Genomic DNA, 19,907 nt, shown 5'->3' with positions numbered 1-19,907 from the left:
TCACGAGCCTGCTGCTGAGCCTTAATTCAAGGAAACGCAGCGATTTTTCAATGTCAACAGATCAGAGCCCCTACAGAACAAACAGATCTATCGTACAAGTCTCACATTTTTAGACGCTTGCAGGATAAAAACTCAACAACAGGTGGAAGACTTCTACCATAGTCACTGCAGCGGATGGGCAAACTGAGCGCTGCCGTGTCCCGTAAGATATAGAGGCTTGTTTAAATATGCACACATACGTACTGCAACCAAAAAGAGAGGTTTTTATCGTAGTCTTTCTTCAACATTGTCAGAGGAAAGGCGCCGTGCAGCGCTGATTCGAAGAGCAGAAAAGAAATGGGCGAAAAAACACAGAAGGGGAAAGCAGCTTCTTTTACACTTTGACCTTCCTCCAGTCGGCTACGAGTGCGTTCAACACGTCCTCAAGCCAATGACCTCCAACTACAACAGACTGTTGTATTCAACATCGTCAAACAGCCACAGTTTGAAACGTGTGACCATGGTAATCTCGTGTGACTTTATTTAACGTTGTGTAATAAAACTGCTGAAGTTTAGGCAAAAAAAAACTTGGTTAGGGTCCGAAAAAGTTATAATTACGTCACTTTACTTCCCGCAATAATCACTACGGCCACTAGAGGTCGCCAGTAGAGGTAAACCAATGTAAATATGGGTCGTTATAAGCTGCTCGTGGTCGCTGTTTTGGCGGGGACAGTCTGTTTTTTATTGGGTAATTTAAATTCTGGTCTAAAGGTCAAGAACAAGAGCTACAGCAACTAGAAAAAGGCATTTTGTAAAGAAAAGTGATTCCCCCAAAGAAAATAAGAAAGGTTCAAGTCAGGTGTAACTCGGGTTTTTCCTCAACGAGAGTCTTGTTTAGGATGATTCCTTCTTTGGAAATATCTTTAATGACGCTGTGGACAGAACACTGGTCCGTAACATGTGTGTGTGTGTGTGTGTGTGTGTGTCGGAGGCCGAATACTCTTCCTTGTTCATTGCCATGGCGGCCATGTTTGGCTCCATTATAGTGTAATGGTCGTTATGTTGCGTTCCATAAATGTTGAAAGTGAACAAAAGTTGTAGTTCTTTGACACTTTTATTTAATTATCATCTGTTAACGTGTCTGATAATAACGTTTTTCGGAAATGTAACTTTTGCCGCCACTGTCTAAGAAATCGGGGCATTTACAAACATTTTGGGGAACTTTTAACGAATAGTCGATTGAACCAATAATATAAATATTAGGTATCTGGGGTAACTTTTGCCCCGAGATCATGGTTTTTGATGTCTTGGGGCATGTTTGCTCTTTGCCACCCTTTATTTCTGACACTGTATAATAAAGTATGATGCATTTAAGGTCATACCATGCTAAAAATACAACTTTAGAGTTAATTCAAGATGTTAATTAAATTCTGACTTTCCAACATTTCTGGAACGCAGCATAGGCAACTTTTACATCGCTATGGAAACCCCTATTTGACAGGGTAAAAAAAGCTTTCTATGTCAGTGTTATGACAATGAAAACAGGCAAAATCCCATTTTTGTTCTTAGTAAATCATACGTTTGTATTTTTTTGCCCAACAATGAACTTTCAAACTTTCTCTGTGAGTATTTCTGTATTTGTCGTTTCTCACATTTAATCTATTTTTCCCTTTTCCTGAATGGACTTCCATTCATCACAGTTGTGTCATGAGAAGTATGTTATTGATAAGTTGGTGCTGTTTGATGTCTAAGTGACAAAAGGCAACAGCGTTGGAGCGTTTGAAGGGTTCGTTGCTAGCTTTTTTGTAAACGGACGAAGTCTCCATTGAGCCCGGACACCAGAAGGCACACATGTAGACGCTGGACCGGGCGAGGAGAGGTTGATAAGGGATGTGTAGTCGGTTACCAGGATGTTTACGAACACAGTGACGTGTACTTGTAAGTGTGCGGAGGACTGAACCTCAGGACAGAATGACGCGCACACGTGAGCGTACAGCGATAGTTCACACAAATTCAGAATCATTGTCTTCATCCTCTGACAACTCACTTAAAAGCAGAAGTACATTTTCTTGTATTTACACGTGCCCTCCCAGTGATCTGCAGCTTTTGCGTGTTAGGTAGTTTACTCACTCAACGTTGGTTTGACATAAAGAAAAAGAAAAGTCTGTGTGATTGATGGATAGAAGTAAAATGACATTTTTTTGTTCTCAAGTGAATAAACAACAACAATAACAACAACAACAATAAAAAAAAAACTTACACTTAGCAAACTACGTTAAAATATGACTATTATTATCAAAAAGGCAAATAGTAGGTGTATTGCAACGCTCTCTGCGGCATCACTACCAAAAACATCAATCTTCATCATCATCATCCAATCATCATCATCATCATCTGAGACAGTAAGGAGGCGTGGCCCGGGATGATTGACAGCCCAAACTTAGCCACTCGGGTTTTGCCCGTCTCAGCGCAGGCAGGCACACTTGTACGACATAGCAACAATAATAAATGACAAACGTTTCCAAGGAGACCGAAAAAAGACAGCCAGCCTATGGCAGCGAGGGGCAGTCTGAGAGGAGCTCCGTCATTGGGCAGCAGGCATCTCTAGTGAACAGGAAGAGCTCAGTTTAGACAGGAAGAAGAAGAAGGAGGGGGGCAATCCAGGTGTGTGTGTGTGTGTGTGTGTGTGTGTGTGTGTGTGTGTGTGTGAGTGTGTGTTACATAAATGTTTTTGCTATCTTGTGTGGGCTACAATAAGAACAAAGTACTTGGATGTATGAAAGTGCACCTGTGTGTGTAGAAGGTCTGGTTCTTAAGTTAGTTTGTTTAGTCTGCTCTGCCCGTGTGTTTAGTTTCTGTCTAGACAGCTAGAGGTCTTTCCCAGGGCAAGTCAGTGCACACACACACACACACACACACACACACACACACACACACACACACACACACACACACACACACACACACACACACACACACACATACTCTCTCTCTCTCTCTCTCCACTGCTGACTTTACAATAACACTGCTATAACACTGCCTTGGCGCTGGCTTAAAGCACGGAGAAATGTGTGACCAGTTCAAACAGATTACAGGTTATTGCTGGCTTGGACACATTTCAGGAGACAGAAACCTGATGTGGTTTCATTGGGGAACAACAGTTTATGTAGATTTTGCTCACCCCAACTTCTTTTAAAGAAACGCTTCAACTTCAAAAATGACCGTTTGTATGTCAAGTACTTTCCGAGTGTTGCCTTGAATTCACGAAGAAAGCTCTGATTTGTCTCATGCCTCCGCGGTGAACAGAGAACAAGACGTTCTTAATACATTGAAGAAATAAGTGTCCACGTTTTACAACATCAAATCGTCATGTGACAAACTCTCACAAAGCTCGTGCAGTACGATCCAAGTCTCATTCATCCAGTCATATCTAAACACCCCCGCTACTACGCGTCGGTGCACTACGAGTCTGTATAGAAGAGACGGACGTGGCTACAGTGGCGTCACGAGTTGTGTGAGAGTTTGCAAACACATTTTTGATCAAATGTTGCTGTTGTAAAACGTGGGCCCCTATTTTTTCTATTCATCAAGACTTGAACCTGTAAGTGGATGCATGTGGAGCAAGGCAACACTCGAGGTGTAACGACTACAAATGGGCACTTTGAGGGTGAAGTGTTCCTTTAAATTCTCAGTTATTGTGCTAACAGAAAACTAAAGGGCTGTAAGTATAACTGGGATCTCCTCTCTGCACGTAAACATACCAATGTGTGTGTGTGTGTGTGTGTGTGTGTGTGTGATGAAGGCAGTGTGTATCAGCAGTGCATTGATTTCACCTGTGTGAGTAAATGTGTGATTTCAGTTCCCCCTCCTCTCTCTCTCTCCTCCTGTCTTTGTTTTGTATCGTCAGCCAGCGCAGCCCTGAAGCGACAGATTGATCATTCACCGTTTTACTTCTCCTCCACTTTACTGGAGGCACGTTTCTTTAAGTTATCTATCATTTGTGTCTACTGTGATGCCCTGATCAGAGCCTGTCCAGCCTTCTCATACCCGCTGCGAACCCTCCAGGGCAGGGAACCAAACAAAAATAAAGAAAGGAAGCAGCCCAGTTAAAACACAAGTATAACAAAAGGGTCAATAAGTTACATAAACTTGTGTTGGAGCCAGGCACATAATCTCATTCAGAGGTCAAAAGTGATTCATATATTGATTGATCCACTCATCACTCCTTCAGCTGCTTTGGGTTCAAGAGATGGATTTCTTGTTATCGTGATTTGTGCTCGTCATTAAATCAAATACACTGACACGGTGATCGGCACAGGGACAGAGAGAGAGAGAGAGAGACAGAGACAGAGAGAGAGAGAGAGAGAGGTGAATGTTTAAGACACAACAACAGGAGACTAACTTCCACTGTTCATCTGTGTCTATCTTTTTAAACAGGGGCCAATTTTATGAAGCTTCATTAGAAAAGAGTTACAGGCTGTCGAGTCACAGAGCTAATCATTTGTTTTTCTTAAATTAACACAAAATCATTAACGATTCCTCCGTCTAAATAAATGTAGTATAAAAATATTCAGCCTGCTGCACTTTAGAAAAGACTTTTAACCGTCATTTAAGGTTAAAAATCATCTTCAAAGTACAGAAGACTGAATGTTTTTAACCCATGAACCGCTTCTTTAAGGATTCTTGAAATCATAAAAAATAACATTAACATTAATTGACTATTAATTAACTATTAATTACTAATTAAGTGTTGTTAAAGGGCCTTCACTAGGGATTTATGTTTGGCTCTGAGACTCTGATGTAACAATGAAACATGAGAAAGAAAGGATAACAGATTTAAAGATTCACCGTATCAGATTATATATTTATAAAATGTCTATTTAATTTTTTTTTTTGGGGACTTTTTGACTCTCTCCTCTCCTCGGGGAGGGCTCAGCTTCAGGAGTGTTGGCTGCGGTTTGGTTTGGTCCCTGTGGAGGGCGCTGTTGCATAAAGACTGGACACTACCTTCACATCGATATAAACTCAACACAAGGTAAAAAAACAAAAAGATTGGAGGTTGCACCGAACATTTTTCACACAAGAAGCAACGAAAACACAAAAAAACTACAAACATCTGCGCGTTCTAATTTCTAAAGTTCGACCTTTCGAGCCGCACTCGTAAAGAGATGACAAAAGACGAGCTGCTATTAACACTCGTGTCACTTTTCAACACTTCGGTGTGTCAAGTTTGCAACAACCCGTCTCATGCTGCGTTCAAAGCACAAAGAGATCTCTTCCAAAAGTGAAATATCCGACACGGGAAGAAAATAAATACATGAAAATACAAAATATTACTCTAACCGGGTATTAAACCTTTGATACTCTTTTGGTGGCGATCAGATATGTGTCCGCGGTAAAGAGTATCAAGTATTTAACAAGATAATTACTGATTTAAACACAAGTTTTGCAGAAAAACACACAAATATAGGGTTGAAAAAATGCCCAGATGATGATTCCAGGTAGCGGGGTTGTAGCTTGGTTTCCAATTGAAGGATATTTAAAGTTTTGGGCGCACATCTCTTTGCATCTTTTAAAAGTGTGGCTCTAAAGATCGGATAATATACGCTAGAATAATAAAGGGTTCTACTGTAGTTTCTAATTAAGTTTGATCGGCTGCGGCTGGCTGACAGAAGATTGTTGTCTCGTTCCTGGTGCAGTAAAGTGCTCAGAGATGCCTGCAACACAGAGAGACTCACCAGAGGGAAGTTGTGTGAGAAGGCAGGAAAAATAAGAAGAAACTGGAGGTGTGGGACCAAAAATGGCAGCCCAATGTGTGTGTGTTAGTGTGTGTGTGGTCACAGCAGTGCACAGTCAGCGTATCACTCGTTTTGGGCCTGTAGGGCGACCTAGGGGTGGACGTTCTCTGGACCTGCATTGTTTCTCTCTCTTTTCATTCGATAAACAAAAAGACTCTGACATTCAAATAAAATAACACACACAGCAGGATTAAAAAACAAACTAACTACATCCTACTCTACTTCACTCTACTGTTACATTACACATTGTCGTGATTAGTTCAGACATTTGAAGTCTGCGAGCAAACTCGTACATGTGCTTGGCTTGTTTGGTCGAGGTAGTGACAGCCAGCTTTGGGGTTGGCTAATGATTTGGCCAATAGGATGAGAGAGAGCTACAAGCAGAGTTTCTGATTGGGCCCACAGGTTGAGTGCTGACTTGTGGTTGGCTCGCGGTACTTGGATATTTGCATAAGCGAGGGATTTATTTATTTTTAATCAATGGTACAGTAACGGTTGATCCGAGTCCATTGAGCCAAAGTCTGAATCTCCCCGTGATACGGAGTGATACTGGCTGCTGTGCACTGAGATGCTCCGACCCTCTGGTGAGTAAGTCCCTGTGCTTTCATGTATGTCTGTCTGTTCATGCCTCAATAGATGGAGCTCCTTCACAATAAAAGTCTCTCTCACACACGTTCAATCTGCGCATACTAAAAAATAGTGCAATTCTTTTCAGCAATTATATAAATAACTCTAAATTCGTGCTTTTCGCTCTCAGTTTTGCATACATGTCATATGTAACAAATGTAATACATACCAACATGTATGTAGCAAAATGTTCAACGTGAAAGTTGGCACCCCAACAGATTAATGATGTCTCTCTTTCTAAAACTAGACAACATATAAAAACAGAAAAAAAACATCTTTACTTTTAAGAATCTATCAAGTTTAGAAAAATACCCCTACTTTCTCTGTTTTCTCTCTCATCAATCATATTGCGTATTTCTTTCATTTTCTGTGGTGAACAGTATTGAACTTTGTGCAAACCTTCTTTAGAAAACATAAAAATAAGAAACTAAAAAAGGATTTTAGCGATGACTCCTGCATCGGTTGGTCGTTTTAAGGCAGAACGTTTTAGCTCGAGGAATTTTAGCACTGTGCTACGACTGGTAAGCTAGTTTAAGACAACGCTAACTAAGTCTAATCTCTTCCTGGAAATATCCCAATGTGCCAACGAAGCCCCAGTGATGCAGCTAAAGCCTGGTGCAGGAGTCACTGCCAACGTTGGGTTACTGTGCAGTCGCGAACTATAATGGAGTCAAAGCATCGAGGGGGGTTATTACTACAAAACAAAACCTGGAAGAACCAAGAAGATTGCAACATTTCGCCATTTGCCTGGATAGAAACATTTTTTTAGCGCGAAAGACAAACAAACAAGCAAACAGAAAGTTCTATAAAAACAAACAGAACAAGTAAATATTTATAATGAATGGAGAGTAGTTAGATCAGATGTGGAGGAGGGATGAGGTGGAGTTGTTAAGGGAAGAAGGAGGCTTCTGTATCCACACTTCCCTTTGCACCTTCTGCCCTTCTTCTCTGAAATCATCACGGGTTCATCTGAAGTGCTCCTCAGACAGGAAATAAGTAGCTGTGAAACAGGAAGTACCAGATTTTCTCCCGTAACTGTGCTCTGCAGAAGCTATGTGGTTTACAGGTGTTCTTACCTAATGAGAATCTAGCGTCCTAGCCTGATCCATGGAGTGGGGGAAACTGAAACTGAGACCAGATCAGCTGCAACTACAACTAACATGAACCAGCCCTTAAACCAAACCAGTGGATTTTTTTTTTTTTACCATTGACTGCGTTTTCCCAAGCAGGCTAGGAATAAGGAAGCGGTACTGTCACACATGCTGGGGCTTCTGGGATTTCTCCTTTGTAGTCTTTGCGCCCCTGTTGTCCACACTTCCTTGCTGCTGAGGTGGAGGTCGGAGCAGGCCGTGTATGAACGAGGACGGGGCTGCGTGAGTGGACGATACAGTCCGATGGTTGTGGCTGGGGGGCAGGGACGTCGGGTGGTAGTAGTGCCCGATCACTTCGCTGTAGGTTGGGGGAGCACCTTCTACTCGAGAGCCTGTCTTCTGATGCCGAGACAAGGCCTCCTGGGCTTCTAACACACTCACGCCTGAATGGACGCTCGGAGGAGGGGCCTGCAGGCTGGAGGCAAAACAACAAGAGTCATAAATAAGGCTGATGGGAGCAGAACGACTATTGGAGCAAAAGAGAAGTAGTTATACAAAGAAAATTAACACTCTGGACCAACAAAGGAAACTTTGTCAGGAGCCAAAGAACCATTTTATTTAACCATTCATGTTCTGGGGGAAGTAACATCTTATTAACACAGTAAGCAAAGACTGTTTGTGACTAGAATCAATATCAGGTTTAGGAACAGACATTTCTTGTCATGTGTATTGACATTAAAAACAACATCGTGGGTATATCCGTTGTCAGTTATTGGGGTTTTTTGGGTGATTCTTTGGGACATTGTTCTAACTTTATTTTTTCTAACTTCAGCTGCAGCCTACACGCCGCAGACAGCAGGGGAAAACAATTTAGGAAACATTTTAAGATTAAGGATTTATTTTGACCAAACCAGTCAAAGTTGGTGGTTATTGGAACAGGGGAAAGACTAACTAAGACGCTTTTGGTGAGATTTATTTTGTTCCTGTCTAGTTTGAATGAAGTATGTTTGGACAAGTTAACGAAGCTAACTAAGCTAACGAAGCTAACGGAGCTAACTAAGCTAACGAAGCTAACTAAGCTAACGAAGCTAACGAAGCTAACGTCTTAGTTCAGTGAAAGTGAGAAACTTGAATTCAGATGGTGTGTGGTTGTATTGACCTGTTTAATAAGATTAGAAAAAAAGCTTATTAATTAGTGTAACGAACTTGCTATCAAGCACATCTACCACCTGACGCGGGGGGGGGGGGGGGCAGGTAGTGGTGTTGGTGGGGGGCGGGTCTCCCTCACATACACCTGTGTGAATCTATCGACTGCTGGGATGAAGGCAGAAAATCACCCAACACTAGAGCATAAATCACTCACTGGGAAGTCTGTTAGTCAAGGAGTGAGATAAAGACGAAACAGAGAGAATAATCGACACATGTGATTTGTGAGCGTTACCTGGCCTGCAGACAGGAGCTGGATGGGTTGATGGGGTGGGAGTCAAACACTGTTCGGTTGGGCGGCGCTCTGACCGACTCGCGGTTCAGCTCCATCTGTTGCTCCGGGTCTCGAAGCTGCAGGGTACAGGGACCCTGGTACGGCGGGGGCTCCTCCCCGTCCGAGAGGCAGATGGTGGGGGGGAGATCGATGAGGCTCTGGGGCAGGTACGGATAGGTCGGCTGGAAGCGACTCGGGGCGTACGTGTGCTGGAAGCGCTGGGACTGGAGAGGAGGCTGGGACGGGGCGTGCTGAGGCTCCCGCTGCAGGTAGGACGAGGGGACCCCTCTGTCTGCAGGGCGCTGGTTATACACCTGGTGCTGTGGTGAGGAATGACAACAGATTAGTGCCGTGTTCAACTTTAGTTTTTGGTTAATTTATCTGACTTATGGTTAAATTAACAAAACTAAACGTTGCTTCACTCACCTCATTTAGACCACTGTTTGTCCCCGTACCCTCAGAAGACCACAGACCTCCCTCCTGAGACAGAGAGAGAGTGAGAGACAGAGAGAGAGCAAGAGACAGAGAGAGAGAGAGAGCGAGAGAGAGAGAGAGAGATGGACAGAGAGGGACAGAGAGAGAGAGAGAGAGACAGAAATAGAGTGAGAGAGACGCAGAGAGATAGAGAGAGACAGAGAGGGACAGAGAGAGAGACAGAGAGAGGGACAGAGAGAGAGAGAAAACAGAGAGAGAGCGAGAGAGAGACAGAAAGAGAGTGAGAGAGAGACAGAGAGAGAGCGAGAGAGAGATAGAGAGAGTGAGAGAGAGAGACAGAAAGAGAGTGAGAGAGAGACAGAGAGAGAGCGAGAGAGAGATAGAGAGAGCGAGAGAGAGAGACAGAAAGAGAGTGAGAGAGAGACAGAGAGAGAGCGAGAGAGAGACAGAAAGAGAGTGAGAGAGAGACAGAGAGAGAGCGAGAGAGAGATAGAGAGAGTGAGAGAGAGAGACAGAAAGAGAGTGAGAGAGAGACAGAGAGAGAGCGAGATAGAGAGAGCGAGAGATAGAGAGAGAGAGAGAGAGAGAGACAGAGAGAGAGAGGGAAAGCGAGAGAGCGAGAGAGAGAGAGAGAGAGAGATAAAGAGAAAGCGAGAGATAGAGAGAGAGAGAGAGAGAGAGAGAGAGAACATCTCTTTAATTTCTTCTATTAAGTAATTTTACTTTGATTTAAACTTTACCAAACTAATCTTTAGCTCTACACACACACACACACACACAATATAGCACTAATATGAAACTAGTTATATATGGTATAAGGTCTCTGTTATACACTCCTGTTGATACTTAATTTAAAAGTTAGTAATTCAGAAATACATGTATGTGTCAACTGCTGTACATCAAAACTCAACATAACAATTTAAACGTATTTGAAATACATTTTTCAAATTACATGTAATTGATGACTCTAAAAGTTGCCCGTAGGTGTGAATGGTTCTCTGTCTCTGTTCGGTAAGCGGTCGAAGATGAATGAATGAATGTAAAGTCTATATTTTAAGGCACGTCTTAGTTTGTATCTTGTTTTCAAAGCTGTCAAAGAAACGAGAGTCTTGTTAATTCTCAGTTGTATCACGTTTCATGTTCAGTAACCGAGCATTTTTAAGTAAACCTTGTGTTTTTCTTCAGAGTGAAATAAAACATGTTACATACATGGAGCGCTGATGTGCTTTTTAGTGTTTGTTTGTCCACTAGAGGGCTCCAGTGATGCACAACACTCACTTCACTCACTGCTGCAGTGCCTTTTAAAGTCGTATTTCCATTAATTAATGTTTCACGTTCACTGAATTTGTCTCGGTGAAAACTGCAGAATATAAAATGTCTCAAATTTAACATGAATATTTTTGTTTAACGCATCAGAGTGTTGAGTATTACACTTTGTTATTGTCTTCTCGTTGGTGTTGTTGCTGCAATGACCTCATTTCCTAACCACATAGTGAGGTAGGGCTGAGCGATACGGCTCAAATATTCTATCCTGATATAGATCAAGTCATATCTCGATCATGACATATAAGGTTTTCTGTTAACTCAAGCTATAAATAGTCATTCATTCATCTTCAACCGCTTGCCCTGTCAGGGTCGTGGTGGACTGGAGCCGATCCCAGCTGACATTGGGCGTGAGGCGGGGTCCACCCTGGACAGGACGCCAGTCTATCACAGGACACATAGAGACGAACAGAGACAGACAACCATTCACACCTACGGGTGATTTAGAGTCATCAATGAACCGAACACCTGCACGTCTTTGGACTGTGGGAGGAAACCGGAGAACCCGGAGAAAACCCACGCAGACACAGGGACAACATGCAAACTCCACACAGAAGGGCTGACCAGCTGGGATGCGAACCTGGAACCTTCTCGCTGTGAAGCGACAGTGCTAACCACTACACCACCTTAAGAAATATTCCTTGTTGTGTGCTTCTGTGTGAATAAAATACCCTGTCATTTTATTAAGAACTTTAGTGCAAAATGAACATAACGTGCAATGAGCAGAAAATAAAACGCTGTCCAAATGACGTGAACTATCGTCATAGATAAAACCGCTAACCCTAACCCTAACCGCTGCCCGGCCCTGTTGTGAGGTGAATCTGGTGGCTCCTGTAAATCTCCTTCGGTCTAAATTCATCTATAAACTTGATAATACATCGAGTAACAAACTTGGACTTTCTTCCCCAGAATGAATATGCACACTGTTGTGGAAATAATTTGAAATCAGTGTGTCCCTGCCTCTCAGTGCGAAGACAAAAGCTGCTCTTTACTCGTCTGGAAGGAACTGTCCAGCTTTTGTGCAGGTTACGGTTCTCTGGCGACAGTTTTCCTGCCTGTCTCTCTGACTGTATGTGTGTCAGTGTTTCTGTCTGCTAATCCAAATTAACTGGGACAATGATTCCTCTGAGTTTATCAGGATCTGTCTCTGTGTGTGTGCGCACGATTATGCTTCATCCTTTACTCATATCTCACTTGTAGACTGAAGCCACACACACACACACACACACACACACACACACACACACACACACACACACAGCAGTGATTCAGCAGCAGGTGATTCAAGGAGCACCAGTGAAGTCATATGCTAGTAGAAACCTCGCTCATGCGTAAGTCCGCATGTGTTTGTGTGTTCTTGAAATAGCCGTTGCGAGGCGCTGTGGCCGTTAATGAACCAGTGAGTCAGTGTGTGAGCGTTAGCCTGCAGCAGTGTTTAATCACTATGATCACATGCTGTCACTCAGGCTGTCGGATTCGGTCTTTCATTAAGAAACTGTCTTCACCGTGACTAAACTACTGAAAACACTGTGGGAAGTCTGTCTGGACCTGATGTTTTTATTGAATCACTTGAAGTCATATTATATGTTTCTGTAGGGATATTTGAGTCTATTGCTGCTGTTTATATTTAATATTTAGTTCTTTATTTGCTCCAAATGTTAAAACGTCCTGCTTTATTTTTCTGGGACTCGTAAATCTCTGCTATGAAAGTTGTTTTGCGCACTAGCTTGGGAAGCAGACGTATGTGGCGAGCTCATCTTTCATTTGCTCTGGCAGGTACGTCTGGCCACCCTCCTGTTCAGAGCAACTTAAGATCTGACGGTTACCGAACGTAACTGGCATTTTCCGCTCAGAGCAGTTTACCAGGCTCACGAAACTCAGATCAAACCGCCAAACTAGGCAACTCTGATCACATCAATATTCTGTTACTGCATCGCCTATTTCAGAAACACACTTTAGTTACTGATTAGCTGTTATTTGAGAAAGTTTGTGACCCAGCTGCTATTTTGTGATGAAGCATCGCTTGAACTTGTATGTGCAGCTCAGCGCTGCGCCTCATTGCTCTCATTGATTATACATCTAAGGGCGCACTCACACTGCCCTTCCGCACCGGGCCAAAACAGGTTTTTCAGCTAAATCCTAGTGCGTTTGACCAGTGTGAGTGCAACCACTCTGCACATAACTGCGGTCAGCTGGCCGTCCACGGCCCGTCTGAGAGAGGTGGGCTTTTGTAGAGCACGTTTGCACATGTACGAGCACGAGCGCGCGCACGTGTATGAGCACGAGCACGAGGCCTACGACAGTTCTGAGGTCATTTCCTGTGCGCCTGTTGGGACATAGAAAAAAGAAGGAGGGACCATGCGCGGACATTTAAAACAATGGCGGTGAAAGGTTCACGTTGGTGTGATGCGGAGGTGGAGTGTTTACTGCAGATTTGGTCGATGAAAATATTCAAAAACAGTCGACAAGACGCACAAAAACTCTGAGGTCTACGGAAAGATTTGTAAACAAAGAGACGCATCGTGATGACGTCATCAATGCGTGTGACGTGTTACGGCGTGATGACGTATAGGCAGCAAGAAGCATTCGCCGAGGCCCAGGTAGTGTGAGTACAAACGGGCCTGGAGGGGGGGACAAGTACCCTAAAGCCCGGGGCGCGGTCCGAAAGGACAGTGTGAGTGCGCCCTAATATACCCTTCGCTAAGTCCCGCCTTTCACACCCTGCATGTCAACATGGTATTTTCAACTATATCAGTGAGAGCTGCTCCAATGGAAACAACATCATAGTTGTAAAATAGCAGAGAGGAAGATCAAAAGGACAACAATATGCATTTGAACGCTTCATTCACAATATGATGTTAATTTGTCAGCGGAGAGTGGTGAATGAAGAGGGACAGGCACTCCAGGTCTTGACAATTCACGTGAAGGACAGGAGTAACCATGCTCTTGTACAGCAGGGTAAGTCAATATATTGATTTATAATAAGCTAATAATCAGAAACTTGTCAACTTCTTAACCTCTAGCTGTACAACGTTAGCAACATGTGCTGAGGGTTCCCTCCAAATGTAATTAAATGTAGTTTGGTTGTATGGGAACGTAGCTTTTGGGAGGCCAGGTAGGCTGGTAACTTTATAAGACCGAGGACAATGTGTCGCAGTTCCTCCAATGTATGTAATTTGTATGGGAACAAAAAAGTTCTGGCGTCGAATAATGAACAGAAACCGTATGATGTCACAGTGAAGTTGACCTTTGACCATTTGGATAAAAAATGTTGTCACTTCATCATTTTATCCTATTAGATATTTGTGTTAAATGTTTTCATAGTTAGTGTAGGAATTCTTGAGTTATGGTCAAATATGCATTTTTTGAGGTTACAGTGACCTCAGTTTCATCAGTTCATCCAAGTTGCGTTCACAAGAATGGGACAGACGGACAACTGGAAAACATAATGCCTATGCCGGCTATTGCTGCACATATGCACATTTTACTTTTATATTTTATTTTCTATTTCTATAATATTTAATGTCTTTTTTTTATTTAGTTGTTTGTGCTAAATTTTGTGTATTCTTTCTGTGTTTCTTTGTATATTTGTATTCGCTATGCACAAAAACGTAGCTTTTGGGAGGCCAGGCAGGCTGGTAACTTTATAAGACTGCGAACGGTGTGTCGCAGTTCCTCCACTGATGTAGGAGACGCAAATGGAAACACATCCAACGAGCTAATGCTGCTTTAAAATGCTGTTGGACTTGAAGGTTTCATATGCACACTGTTCCTTTTCTCTTAGGGCGCACTCACACTGTCCTTCCGTACCGCGACCCGTGCTTTAGGGTCCTTGTCCCCCCTCCCTCTCCCCCCGCGCCCAAGCCCCGTTTGTACTCACACTGCCTGGGCCTCGGCCAATGCTTCTTGCTGTCCATACGTCATCACGCCGTAACACATCACACGCATTGATCGTGTGTGTGGCTTTGTTTACAAATCTTTCCACAGACCTCTGAGTTTTTGTGCGTCTTGTCGACTGTTTTTGAATATTTTCATCGACCAAATCTGCAGTAAACACTCCACCTCCGCATCACACCAACGTGAACCTTTCACCGCCATTGTTGTTGTTGTTAAATGACCGCGCATGGTCCGTCCTTCTATTTACATGTCCGAACAGGCGGACATAACGCTACTGCCGTAGGGCTCATGCTCATACACGTGCGCACGCTCGTGCTCGTACATGTGCAAACGGCTCCGCTAAAGCCGACCTCTTTCAAGCGGCCGTGGACGGCCCGCTGTCCGCAGTTATGCGCGGAACGGGTGCACTCACACTGCTTAAAGGTACTAGACTTTAGCTGAAAAACCGGTTTTGGCCCCGGCCAGAAGGACAGTGTGAGTACGCCCTTAAAGCTTGACGAGCTTCCTGTGCCTAGTTACAGTCACTATTGTACGACTGCACCGAGGCTGTTCTAGGGAGGGGCTCAGGGAAGGGTCTCTTGTGTCCAGAGGCAGTTTGCTCTACAATGTCGGTATCACCATGTTGGTGTCAAACTAATGCGCATTTGCGAATTCGTCAGACGATGCCGGGCTGGCTGGACACAGTAGAAATGACCAATTTTTCAACAGGAATTCATATATTTTAACTTTAACATGGCAGAAAATTCTCAATCATTAGTTTTGACACACTGAAGCTTAAGGACTTGAGTGTCGCCACATTTACACTTTGGAAAAATATGCATCTGTTTGGTCACTTATAGATTAATCAAATGTGATTCTTGAAGAACTAAAGAACGTTTGATGCAAGTTGCAATATAAACACACATAAATGGTAAATGGACTTGTACTTATATAGTGCCTTTCTAGTCTTCTGACTACTCAAGGCGCTTCACAGTGTTTGTCACATTCACACTGATGGCAGTGGACATCTTCATACCATCTAATCTGATCTAACCATTCACACCACATTCACACACCCATGCACAGCACGGGGAGCAATTCAGGGTTCAGTGTCTTGCTCAAGGACACTTCGACATGTGGACCGGGGGGAGATGGGGATCGAACCACCAATCTCTCGAACAGAGGACGACCCACTCTGCCACCAAGCCACAGCCGCCCCCCCCATAAAGTACATTCATATTTTTTTTTCAGGTAGTGGTGAGAAGTGTGGATAAATGACATCTGGATACAATCCACAGTGTGGTGTCATGAAAGGTATAAATGTTCGACTTACGTTGGCCAGTGGCAGGTGTCTCCTGCGTGTGGGGGTGTGTCTGGAGAGGAGGGAGCGTGCTGATAGGCGGTAGTGGTTCAGCAGACAGGTGATGACCACCACCATCACCATCATCACCACCACGATCACCAGGATCTGGACGAACTCCAGCTGGGCTGCAACGAAACAGAGACAGAGATCAGGATCAGTTTACTTTACAGTGGTTAGTCCTCCTCAGATCTGCGGTTCTGGAGGTTTTGTGTCAAGACTGAGACACAACAACTAATAACACGATGCCTTATATTCAGCAAAGTCACACAAATTTGATAACAATGAAGGAAAGCACCGGCAGATAAATGATGTATAATGACGCCTTATTTATGTTTTATAAAAACTGTCACAGGTAAAATCTCACATATGTACACGTTTATACTTCAGCTCTAGTTTTTCATTCTTGATATTACAATTAAAATTACACTTGGGTCAAAACACAGAAATAAAAGCCTAGTCTTTAAATCCCTATTAATCCTTTTACATGTGAATTGTCACTTTATATCACCACTACATCACTTAGTTGTGGTACTGTCACTAACTGCTGCTACACTTACTGTGCTTTAGGACATGCTGCTACACTCCACTGTGCCATACTGTCACTTAGTTCTGTAGGAAATGCTGCTACATTTTTAACATTTTTAACACTTATAACTTATCGCTCCTTATCACTTATTTAGTTTGTACTTATTTTATTTCATATGCTGCTAAACTGCACGCTGCGTATTGTTGTATATTGTATAAACCTGCGTTTAACCACGATGTCTGTTGCACTCTGTCACACTTAGTTCATTGCTTGATTTATCTGATGTTATCTTTATTTTGATTTGATTTATGTTTTTATGCTTTTTGTTACTCTGATCCTTTCCCACCTTTGTATTGAAACTGTTACGCAATAATTTGAGTCTGGATAAATAAAGCTTCTTGAATCTTGAATTAAAACCTGTGTTTTAGGGCTTTAATGATGCATCGTATGGATTCAATGATCAACGAACTAATATCATCTTTAAGATACGCCTTTATTTTATAAATTTCCACTTTGTCAATAAAATAACTTGTGATAAAACTTGTAATTTACATGTTTTTGTGTGGTCAACTACAGTACAGTGGATTAATATGTAGCATATTAGGCTGTAGTTGCATGGCATTACATTGAAAATCATTTTAATGATAATTTACTTATTTAGATATCACAAAACTCTGTCATCTTCAATTCACTCGTTATCTTTAAATGTATCTGATCAATCGCCCAGATTCGCAAAACCAAGAAAGCTTCTATTGGAGAACAAGACAACGACTCGCTTAATAATGAATTTCACAGAAAAACTATGATGGATCCACTTCAAATCTACTTCATATCAAATGAAGAAGCCCAAACTACCCATTAATGTATCAAGGACTGGAGATAAAAACAAGCAATAAATAAAATACACACAACAGCTCTACTGTGACAGTTACCGACACACACACACACACACACACACAAGTTTAATGGTTTTCTGTAAAGTGCAGCAACGACTTCTGTATGTTTCTGTGTTGTGAGAAAAAAAAAAGGCTTTCAGACACTGTCCAGACAGATGTAGACCTTATGTAGAGGTCAGGGTGTCTGACACACACACACACACACACACACACACACACACACACACACACACACACACACACACACACACAGATCCAGACTAGACCAGACAGACAGGGCGAGCTTTGTTTAGAGGCAGTCTGCTCCAACCCCCCTCCTGCATCCACCCACCCCCGCCAACACCACACACACACACACACACACACACACACACACACACACACACACACTCACACTCACTCGCACGCACGCACACACAGAGCATTTTTGTCACACTTTCTTTTTTTGCAGGGAGCAGGCGGAGGTCAGGGCCAAGTCAGACGGAAGAACTTAAAGTAGCCTGCAGATACACACACATACACACACACATACACACACACACACACACACACACACACACACATTGCAGACTGGTCTCCAGACAGTTCTCACAGTCCTGTTATGTTCTTCTGACGAGAGAAACCATTACACAACATGAAGAACACAGGCAGTCAAGTGCCCCTTATAACTCATTCATAAGCTTTAATGCATTCACCCATTCATACATGATTCTCAGACCTGATCTGAACCTCTTTAGATCCTCTACAATCACATAAAAACAACACGCATGTGAGTTAAACACTGTCGACCACATTGCATTCTCAATTGCTAACATGCATTGGTCAGAGGTCTTCACACAGTCGGCCAAACGGGAGTCTGTGAATCATTTTTCATTGCTTTCAAAGCGTTATATAACCACATTCCCCTAAATCCATGAACTCTATTCTCATTTGCACTCCACCATCTGCAAAAACACTTTACACTGACAGCACATTTCTCAAATGCTAACTCACTGTTTTCAAAACACATTCAAAACAGGCACGCTTTGTGGATTTCTGCAGTAACCACATTTAAATGTCCAAGTAGAATATTTATAAACAGCAGATAAATTAATTTTCAGCTAAAAAAGATGACATTAGATGTGATGTTGATGATGAAATTGAGGCCAAATAGGAGCGACGAAGGACCGGAAGCCTCATAGTACAGTTACAATATGTGTGATTATACCATACGTGTCAATTGTATTGTCAAATTGTCATTTGTTTGCAATTATTTTGATTATTATTGCAGCAGAGGCATCAATGACAGAGATTACCATATGTAAACATATAGAAAAAATAAAGGATATTGAAGCAAATTGCCTCCGGGTTCTCCGGTTTCCTCCCACAGTCCAAAGACGTGCAGGTGTTCGGTTCATTGATGACTCTAAATCACCCGTAGGTGTGAATGGTTGTCTGTCTCTGTTCGTCTCTATGTGTCCTGTGATAGACTGGCGTCCTGTCCAGGGTGGACCCCGCCTCACGACCAATGTCAGCTGGGATCGGCTCCAGCCCCCCCTCGACCCCGACAGGGACAAGCGATTGAAGATGAATGAATGAATGAATGAATGAATGAAGCAAATTGCTGCTTTTTTTAATTCCTTCATGTCACATATACTGTAACACAGTCAATAAAGTTAAATTTTGTTATTCTGAGAGTCTTCTACAATGAAATATTGATTTATGTGAAAAAATCATTCAAATGTCAAAGATAAAAAAATATAATTTATGCACTGCTTCCTGTGATTAGTGTTATTTTAAGTCAGTGTGTTTGGGGATTTCTAAATGAGACTTGTTTTAGGTGCAGCAAGCTGATTTTTAGACGTTTATGAAAGTGTCTGAGGCATGATTGCACGTTGTTAATGTGAACTGCATGTTTTTAGCTTCAGTAGTGACCGGTGAACTTTAACATGTTAACATTGTCCGTCTTTTCTCTCCTTCTCTTCCTCTCTCCGGTGCAGACAGATGTGCAGTCTGTTCCTGTCTGTTATAGTGAAGGTTTTCAATGCCACCGTACTCTACGGGGGAATTGTTGGGTCTATTCATTCATTCATCTTCAACCGCGGGGCGTGCTGGAGCCGATCCCAGCTGACATCGGGCGTGAGGCGGGGTACACCCTGGACAGGACGCCAGTCTATCGCAGGACACATAGAGACGAACAGAGACAGACAACCATTCACACCTACGGGTGATTTAGACCGAACACCTGCACGTCTTTGGACTGTGGGAGGAAACCGGAGAAAACCCACACAGACACGGGGAGAACATGCAACACCACCGTGTAGCCTGTGTGGTCTTTACCTACTCTGTAAAGTGTCCTGAGATAACTTCTGTTATGATTTGGCGCTATAAATAAAAATTAATTGAATTGTTAAATCGATAAAACAGTAAAAGCAGAAATCAGCTTGTAACCTGCACATGCAACAACAAGACCGCAACACAAGTCCACTGAGTCTCAGTGTGTTTGACACCAGGGGGTTAAACTGAGCAGCCAA

At 42.8% G+C, this 19,907-nt stretch overlaps 1 protein-coding gene across 1 annotated transcript; it reads right to left on the bottom strand.

The window, feature by feature from the left end:
- Positions 1 to 7,353: 7,353 nt before the first annotated feature.
- On the bottom strand, positions 7,354 to 16,077 carry LOC310965522 (protein TMEPAI-like). The gene is made up of 4 exons (XM_083939182.1): positions 15,943 to 16,077; positions 9,402 to 9,455; positions 8,937 to 9,295; positions 7,354 to 7,970 (listed from the first exon to the last, which is right to left on the bottom strand). The coding sequence occupies exons 1-4, from the start codon at positions 16,054 to 16,056 to the stop codon at positions 7,658 to 7,660; spliced, it is 840 nt and encodes a 279-aa protein (XP_083795308.1). The 5' UTR covers positions 16,057 to 16,077; the 3' UTR covers positions 7,354 to 7,657.
- Between the last annotated feature and the right edge of the window lie 3,830 nt (positions 16,078 to 19,907).

This window comes from Echiichthys vipera (assembly GCF_963691815.1).
Source record: "Echiichthys vipera genome assembly, chromosome: X".
Taxonomy (NCBI): domain Eukaryota; kingdom Metazoa; phylum Chordata; class Actinopteri; order Perciformes; family Trachinidae; genus Echiichthys; species Echiichthys vipera.
The sequence above is the reverse complement of the archived record's forward strand: the minus strand, read 5'-3'. Positions and strand labels throughout refer to the sequence as shown.

Coding starts and splice junctions, on each gene's coding strand:
- LOC310965522 (XM_083939182.1), bottom strand. CDS start 16,056: ATGATGGTGATGGTGGTGGTCATCACCTGTCTGCTGAACCACTACCGC. Junction 9,296..9,401: donor CAAACAGTGGTCTAAATGAG/GTGAGTGAAGCA, acceptor TCCTCACCACAG/CACCAGGTGTATAACCAGCG. Junction 7,971..8,936: donor AGCTCCTGTCTGCAGGCCAG/GTAACGCTCACA, acceptor TTTTGCCTCCAG/CCTGCAGGCCCCTCCTCCGA.